This window comes from Arachis ipaensis, chromosome B6, assembly GCF_059453495.1.
Source record: "Arachis ipaensis isolate K30076 ecotype BB chromosome B6, ASM5945349v1, whole genome shotgun sequence".
NCBI classification, from domain to species: domain Eukaryota; kingdom Viridiplantae; phylum Streptophyta; class Magnoliopsida; order Fabales; family Fabaceae; genus Arachis; species Arachis ipaensis.
Genome location: NC_142441.1, coordinates 137,435,698 through 137,444,431, shown reverse-complemented (window position 1 = coordinate 137,444,431; position 8,734 = coordinate 137,435,698). Strand labels below are relative to the sequence as shown.

General features: G+C 37.0%; 2 protein-coding genes across 3 annotated transcripts; one reads left to right on the top strand and one right to left on the bottom strand.

Annotated features, from left to right (window-relative positions):
• Positions 1-379: 379 nt before the first annotated feature.
• LOC107605071 (ubiquitin-like protein 5) lies at positions 380-3,031 on the top strand. Of its 2 annotated transcripts, XR_015885639.1 has the most exons (5): positions 380-649; positions 731-1,050; positions 1,277-1,873; positions 2,395-2,735; positions 2,831-3,031. XR_015885639.1 is itself a non-coding variant. In XM_016306814.3 (3 exons), the coding sequence occupies exon 2, from the start codon at positions 814-816 to the stop codon at positions 1,033-1,035; it is 222 nt and encodes a 73-aa protein (XP_016162300.1). In that variant the 5' UTR covers positions 510-649; positions 731-813; the 3' UTR covers positions 1,036-1,050; positions 1,277-1,474. The 2 variants fall into 2 exon arrangements, 1 of the variants encoding a protein (XP_016162300.1); XM_016306814.3 differs by lacking the exons at positions 2,395-2,735; positions 2,831-3,031 and having other exon boundaries at positions 510-649; positions 1,277-1,474.
• A 1,894-nt stretch (positions 3,032-4,925) lies between these two features.
• On the bottom strand, positions 4,926-7,724 carry LOC107605067 (uncharacterized). Its single transcript, XM_016306808.3, has one exon. The coding sequence runs from the start codon at positions 7,519-7,521 to the stop codon at positions 5,125-5,127; it is 2,397 nt and encodes a 798-aa protein (XP_016162294.1). The 5' UTR covers positions 7,522-7,724; the 3' UTR covers positions 4,926-5,124.
• Between the last annotated feature and the right edge of the window lie 1,010 nt (positions 7,725-8,734).

Here is an 8,734-nt window from a genome sequence, read left to right as displayed (position 1 = left end):
TGACCCACATTTTTTACTTTTACACTGGGTTTAGCCCACACAATTCGACAAAAATATGGGCCCATTATTTCCATAGGCTGCAAGTCCCAGCCTACAAATTTTCTCTCAAGCTTAACTAAGGAAAAGGACAAAAATCAATGCAATTGTCTATAAAGTCATTCTCATAAACATAAAACGGGTTAAGGAAATGACCTGTGCTAGAATCTACCTACACTCTCTGTTTCAATGGTCTACCGCATTACTTAATCACACATCTCCATCATCTGAATATTATATTATAAATCTCAACGTCTCTGCACACTGGTATAGCAATAAGGCAATAAAGTACAATGGCATATGTGAAAACCTATCTATAGTTTATATATAATTTACTGATTCAAATCTTTATCGAGTTCAAAACAAAATTCCAAGCCTTATTTTCAATTAGAAACTCTAAAGTCACCCAAAAAAAAATTAGAAACCCTAATCCCATCCATTTCGAAATCCTCATCGTTGCTTGTGAAGCTGTGTTCCTCTCTGCTCGCGTCGCCGTCGTGCTCGTCGCTGCTCGCATTGACGTCGTACTCGTCGCTGCTCGCATCTCCTCATCGTTGCTTCTGAAGTTGTGCTCCTCTCTGCTCGCGTCGCCGTCGTGCTCGTCTCTTTCAGAGTAAGAAGTTTAAAAATTTTATCTTTTAAAAAGTTTTTTCAATCAAAGCTATAATCAACCCTTCTTTCTCTCTACTCACAGACTCAAACACAAAGGCGGGGAAGAAGGCATTGGGGATTAGGGTTTCTTCCGAGTTCCTGGGAACGATTAACCAAGAGAAGAAGATGATCGAGGTGGTTCTGAACGATCGATTGGGGAAGAAGGTCCGCGTGAAATGCAACGATGACGACACCATCGGAGACCTGAAGAAGCTGGTTGCAGCTCAGACAGGAACGAGGGCCGACAAGATTCGCATCCAGAAGTGGTACACCATCTACAAGGATCACATCACCCTCAAAGATTACGAGATCCACGACGGCATGGGTCTCGAGCTCTACTACAACTAAAATCCCTCTTCAAAGGTCTCTTCTTTAGGTTCCCCATGATTTTGCCTTTATTTAACAATTGGCTTGTTAGAATTTACCTTTGCTGAACATTGTGGATTCATAATTTTGTTCATCACTAGTAAAGGCTATTTCTTTGAGGAATTGCCCAATTTATGTGCTCATGTTATTGTTTCTGTGCATGCTGCTTCCTTGAACGGTATAATAGTACTTGAGACTGATCTTTTGCTGTTGTTTGTTTCAGGTGCTATTAATGGCGTAATATATAGTATGTGCTGGGAACTGGATAAATGTGTCAAATGTAATTTTTGACTTGCAAAAGACCCCTTTGATTGGAATAATGTACATACCCGAATGATATTGGATTTAATTTGCTGTTGGAACAATCTGTTACTTTGTTATATAATATATATTTGACATGTTCTTGTTTGATTCGTATTAATTGAAACCTCCCCTTTTTGTCTTCCCTGCATAGTGTGCTTAATTACAATTTTTGTTTGATTAGACAATCTTTTGAGGTATTGTTCTTCTAACTTTTATCTAGAACAAGAACATACTTCATAACTGAGAAAGAAATGATGGTTCTGTGGCCTGTAAATAATCCGTAGTTTCTTATTCAATGGTTGCTTCCCGATATATGGTTCTGTTGTGCATGCTTTAAATTGTTATGTAGTAAGGTTTTCTGTTGATGCTGCTGTGGGGTTCGTTGCTGAGCATGTATGTCTGAGATTTTGTTGGCCTTGCTATCCTTCTATGGCCATTGGCAGTTGCTGGGGCAGTTCTGGCATCCATGATGGCAAGTTACTTTCTTGGTGCATATGTAGGTGTTATTGCTTATCAGGTGAATGTTCATATCCACTTCCTGTGTACTATAGGCATAAACAATTATGTTATACTTGAGTCAAAATTACAACTTTGTAGCAATTTAGTGGTACACTTAATTTAGTTGGTTCCGGACTGATAAACTAGTGTTGTGATTGTACGGTAAAACTAAACTGTGGAAGCAAAAATTGTGGATAGGAAGGCATAGCATTTGTTGTTTTATACATCACAGCGTCCAATTTTGAGACTGTGTTGTTCCCCTTCCCTTTTACAGTACATGATAAAAATAACTTGCAAACCCAAAATGCTTAAATATGTTAGCTATGGCGGGTTGTCTTTTGTACCCATCACATGATAAAAACAAAACTAATATAGCAATATTTTAAACCTTGGTGCAAGGAAACTTTACAAATTCCTTCCAAATTTGTACCTTTATGGTGATAATCCCAAGTGAAACATCCTCAAGGCATACATAAAAATCATCATAAAGTTTCATTTATGTTGAGATGAAGTACATTCATTTGTTCTTTGGAAAAACAGGAGTCTTCTTTCGTGTTGGGCCTTCGATTCATCATTGCAGCTTTGGCCCTCTATGATGAATACAGCAATGATATTCTTGACATGCCAGAAGGATCCTGCTTTCCTAGCTTTTATTCTACTCCCCTTCTATTTGTCAATGTGACTAGCTTGCTAAAGCTCTTGTCTTGGGTTTTTCCACAAGTGATACTTGATTCAATAGGCCTCAATATCGGAAAATGGTTGACTCAACAAAGAAAACTGCACATTCAAATTCCTTCTCAAGACACAGAGGCTCCTTACGAAGGGTGCCTTCTCATTCATCATCAATAAAAAATAATATTGTTGAGTTGAAATCACTTGAGGTACGCTTTGTATTATTTCGTATCCTTTCCAATGATGCACAAATTAAATATTCCCCTGTTTGAGGGTCTCTACTAATGAATCGTCATGTGTGTAGCTGTTGGATGGCTTATTTAGGGAATGTCGCCATGTTGGAGAAAAAATGGTTTCCAAAGGTCTAATAACACCTAAAGACATTAAAGAAGCTAAGTCTAGTAAAGGGAGTCGAGTTATAAGTATCGGTTTACCTGCATGCATATTGCCTTCTCCAGGGGGTTGTTGCGCCCTGCAAAAGCTAATGCCACCGGTATATTGATAAGTAAGTGGAAATCTGAACTCTTGGCAGCCTTTGGTTTTCTCTTCTCTCTCTTCCACCTTTTGTTTTAACTCGTGAAGATTATTTTGCTATAACCAAGTTGAAGAAATTTTGTTTGCTTCCTCATTGTAAATGATAATACCGAACTGACTACCACAAACAGACCAAGGGAGAAATTTTTGGAATGGTTTCTTAATCTTCTTTTGATAATTAAAGAACAATTCAGAGCGGAACAACTTTCTCCCCCAGAAGAGGATTACCTATGCAAACTAGTACTTCTGAGTGGGGATTCAGAGAGGTTGAAAAATTCCAGTACTGCGCCAGCCCCTGTATCTGAGGTCAAACGTGCCGAGCTTGATGCATTGGCTAGAAGGTACTTATCACGCAAAAGATAGTTACTTTAATTTTCCTGATGATCCATTAAACAAGGCTTTGTTTATTTGTTTCTTTTTCTTTTTTCACATATTTAAACTTCAAGGGATCACCAAATCTATGACAAGGTTTCCAACCTACAAGCGCCGCTTCGATGATCTTGTAAAATAATTGTCGGATGACTTTGCTGAGAAGCATGGAGTGAAAACAATGACCAGATCAAAGAGCGGATTTGCTCGGATGGTTAGCTTCAAATCCTTAAAGGGACCAAGAAATAATGGTTCCAATCAAGGTTCGGAAGATGTAAAAGATGTAGAATCAAAAGGCCCTTGATTGAGAATTCCAAGCTATTATCATTAACCCAAAGAAACAAATTAGGTTATTGCTCACTTTAGTCCCTGTAGGTACATGATTGTATTATTTTGGTTCCTGTAGGATTTAACGAGTCAAGATAGTTCTGTTGGATAGCAAACATGAGTGAAGTTAGTTCCATTAAAGGACTAATTTAAATCATGTTTGTTCCACAATTACTATTTTGATTCATTAAAATCTATAGAAACCAAATGATTCACACGTGTATTTGTAGAGACCAAAGTGAACACAAACTCAAAGAAACAAAATATCATGCCGCAGGTGTACAGTAGTCTTCAACTCCATGTTGGATAGAAGACTGAAGTGTAATTGATACACTTGTTCATGTTACTGAAACGTATTTCAGCATGAGTGGTGATGCTTTCATATTGAAAAAATGAAAAGTATAGGAATGTACCAATTGATTGATCATGTATTCATGTTTTTTTAGACCATATGGCTGTGATCCAAAAGTCAATGTATAACAGTTTTGTAGCATATATTGTCGCTAGTAGGATAATGCAAACTGAATCACACGAGTTCCTTTAGCAGCGTAATCATTTTTCATTATGTCTGCCTATGAACTGCTTGCGGTGAAAGCTAAGGGAGCGTTCTATAATAGCTTTTTCCTTTTCTTTCTTCTCCTTTTTTTTGTTTATTTTTTTTTGTGGACTGGTATGTTCCACTTGTGTTCCATTGTTTTTAACTCATGCTAGGAAATTTTTTATTTTATTCGTAAGTAGATGCAGCCATTCTTCAATGTGTATGTTGTGTATGTTTGTAGGGTTTTGATTTTGAAATAATAATAATAATAATAAGAATAAGAATAATAATAATTTCTGAATTAAATTTTGGGGGGAAAAAAGAAAACTACCATCACATCATACATGGTCCTTAAATATGTAGTTAACTGATAAATTCACAACATTAGTTTTAGAATATTTGGTTTCTATCCCTTGCCATATCTTCATTTTCTTAAGTGAGGGAGAATAAGATTCTTAGGCACAGTGAGATCAGTGAAGATATCAATGTTATTCTTTGATATTTTAATCATGACAAGTGTACTACTCAAGGATAACGTGTTTTGGCAGCATATTTAAACAATCATTTTGATTATAATGCCAACTAAAAGAAAAACTAGGACAGAAACAAAAATTTCTCTAAAGGAATGTACTTATCTTGCAACTAAACATTTGATTATGATTTGAGCCATAATTTCACAGAATGTGCTGACTTCCAGATTTTGCTCACATATGGAGAAGAAATATTACAATTCTTTCCCCTTTACCCTCTGAGAATAGAAAAAGCTCAAACAACAACAAAGCCGAATATACAAAGGTCGTAAAATATCTGATTATCCTATTCTGTACTAACTAATTCAATTCTTGTGACTGTGTGTAAGAAATTTCACTTTTATCAAATGGTTTACTTCTCCCGGAAACATCAGCCAAGTTGTAGAATTCTTTCATTGCTTTTCTAATTTGCACCTTCCTCTTTTTATCGAGTGGACGTGGTCCTAAAGAACTTAGATTGATGGTAGCACCATAAGCCTCAGAGGATTGCACAACCAAGTCATAAGCTTTTGAAGAAAGGATAAGGCCTTCACCTTGAGCTCTCATATACAACTCATATGCCAGCCTAGGCTTTCCATCATTCGAAAGTGCCTCAATCAACATTTCATAAGTGATCTCATTGGGAGAGATGTTTTGAACTTTCATCCGGTGAAACCATTCATATGCTGCACTACTCATACCATTTCGTGCGCAACCACTAATAATTGCATTATATGTAACTACTGTTATCTCAATTCCCAATGTTACCATCTCTCGGATGATTGCATCTACTCTACTAAAATTTCCTTGTGCAGTATAAATTGATGCCATGATTGTGTAGGCATATGCATTTGGTTCAACCCTAACTTTGATCATATGGTCCCACACACGGAGAGCCTCGTCGTAGAGTTTTCCTTTCTCAAGAGCACTCAACAAAGCCCCGTACGAAATCACAGTCGGTTTTTCACCATTTTCCACCATCCTCTTAAATATTTGCACAGCAGCAGTAGTTTCTGCAGCCTTCGAACAGGCCATAAGAACTGAATTCCATTCCCTACTTCCCGGTTTTAGGCCTTTATCTTCCATCTTGTTAATCAGCCTCACACCCCATCTCCAAATTCCTTTTTTCTTGGCTGCACTGAGAAGGACATTGAAGTGAGAGGTTATCAATTCATATGACAAGTTATTTGGCTTTGGTCCTTTGTCCAATAAGTCTTCATATATCTCCAAAGCAGCCCACCACTTTTTTGCCTTCCCCATCAACCAAATTACATGATTGCAGACAGACAAGCTGATCTTATCATACCTTTCCCTTATCCTTGTGTATACCTCTCTGATAACAATATAGTGGTCTTCACGAGTACAAGCCCATGCAAGTCGCTCAAGGTCAGCACGCCCCAGTGGAATTCCAGCATTGTCCATATCAATGAGAAGCTTCAATACATTGTTGCTCGAATTATCATGACTGACAAGCCAACGACGCATTACTTGATAGCAAACACGGATTGTAAACTTCTCAAGCTTTATTAACTCACTCTCCCAATCTTCACCATCATCATCTCTCCCTATTCCACCTTGTCGATATTTTTCTTTGAAGTCAACAAAAAAGTTTAGAGCTCCATTCCCATCTTCCATTCTTCGATATGCCAGCAAAGCTTGAGAATAGGATACTGGAGACGGGATAAGGCCATTTCTATGAATTTCCTCAAGCATATCGAGCGCTTTGCCAGCTTCCCCTTTCTCAATGTAAATAGCCATCAAAGTATTATATGTCACAACATTATAGGCGATTCCATCTCGTGCCATTTCATTTAAAATGGTCTCCATTTCATCAAATTGTTCAGACTGTTTAACAACACCTAACACGGCATTATATATGTAAAGATTGGGGCCAAAAGAACCATTAGTTTCTATCTTCCTCCTCTTCATCCAATAAAAAAGAATCAACGCAGAATCCATTTTCTTGTCTTGACCAAAACCCTTTATTATGGTTGAATACACCTGAAGGGGCAACTCCCCCTTGTCCTTAAGAATATCCTCCACGTCCTCAACCGTCTTAGCGGACTGCAAGGTTGTTGCAAGTGCTCTCACATCAACCTTAACATCACTCTCTTCTCTTCCATCCTCCCCAGCATTGTTATCACTCTGAATCTCTTGTTCATAGTTGATACCTTCGCTTTGATCCGAATTCGAAGAGTACACACCCTCTGACTCACTGCTAACTGAGGAACCATCAGCAGAAACTGCCTCCTCCTCAAACAACTCAGTTCCACTGCATTCACCACCATGCATCTCTTGCTGACAGTTAATACCTTCACTTTGATCCGAATTCGAAGAGTTTGCCCCCTCAGACTCGCCACTAACAGATGAACTGTCAATAGAATTAGTCCGCCCCTCCACCAATTCATTACCAATAATACCCTGATCCTCCAGCGTCCACGCCATAGGTGTAACAAAATTCACTTTAGAGTATCCAAACAAAAACCCTAATCTAAAATCAAAATTTGGGTTCCCAGTACATGATACAATACTGTAACCACTTGAAAAGCTTTTTGAGCATCGAATATCACCAATACATGTTCTACGAGACAGAGAAAACACAAAACCAAGCTTCACCATTCTTCTCCTATTGGGAGAAGGACTAGATTCAAATCCCGCAAAAGGAGAAGGAACCAACGAGTGGTTACCTTTAGAAGGAAAAGGGCTTAAAGCGTGCATATTCTAGGTGAAATTTAGAGGTTGAAATAAATGATTATGAAATGAAATTGATTGAGGAAGCAGCATTAGATGATGGTTTCATAGTCGTACCTTCAAATGAGGCTGGTCCGAATCAAAGGAAGAATTGCAGTGTTTCCAGCAATGCTGGCTTCTTCTTAGCCATTTGTTTCAAAGGGATAAATTCGAATAGAGAAAGCCCCAGCAAAAGCAATTTAAGCAAGTATGGACTATTTTAAATTTTTATCGAACAATTTTTGGATATTAAATCCTCTAAATATATTAAAATAAATATTAAAATAGTCCATACCATCTTTAATGTTGTATATTAAAATTATCTATTAAAGTTAACTAACAGTATAAAATAAATATTAAAATATAATTATATAAATATATAATAAAAATAAATTAAATCACATATATATTTATATATAAATATATTAATAATTAATTTTAGTAATTAATTTTAATATATAAATAATATTTTTAATAAAAAATATATTTATATTTTATTGTTTTTCTAAATCATTTATTATAAACTTCAAATATTAAGATCTGACAACAGTGTATTTATTATGGAAACACTTTAAAATAGAATTTTAAATTGAGAAAATATAGTCACAAAAAAAAAATTGAAAAAGTATGAAAAGCCAATAAACTTAGTGTATAATATGTACAATAAATTTAAAAAAAAAGGTATTTTAAAAATTAAAAATCAAATTCTTAATTAATTATTTAATAATTATTTAAATTCAGATTTTGAAATTTAAAAAATTAGGATTAATAATTAAATTCATTCACACTATGTGTAGTAATTCTAATCTCATAATAACCGTCGAATATCCCCTTCTTTTCGTGCCACCGCACCTTCACTTTTGCCATTTCACCCTGTCCACGCCGACCGTGCCGCCAGAGGAGACTGCCGACACCACCGAAACCAGGCCTCATGCACTTGTTCATCCGTAGCGGAGACGGATCCATCCGCAGCCACATCCTTTTGCCGCTGCAACACCCGTCGGACATGCCGTTGCTACTACAACCACGTGCCAACTCTCGTCGGAGTGATGGTATCGGGATTCATGACAGACCTGATCGGGATTCACTCGATCTTCGGCGCTTTCGTGTTTGGATTGATAATTCCGAAGGGAGGGAATTTCGCGGAGAGGCTGATAGAAAGGATCGAGGATTTCGTGTCTGAGTTGTTGTTTTAGATGCT

Bases quoted from the DNA above. Each gene is read 5' to 3' on its own strand.
- LOC107605067 (XM_016306808.3), bottom strand. From the start codon at position 7,521: ATGCACGCTTTAAGCCCTTTTCCTTCTAAAGGTAACCACTCGTTGGTT.
- LOC107605071 (XM_016306814.3), top strand. From the start codon at position 814: ATGATCGAGGTGGTTCTGAACGATCGATTGGGGAAGAAGGTCCGCGTG.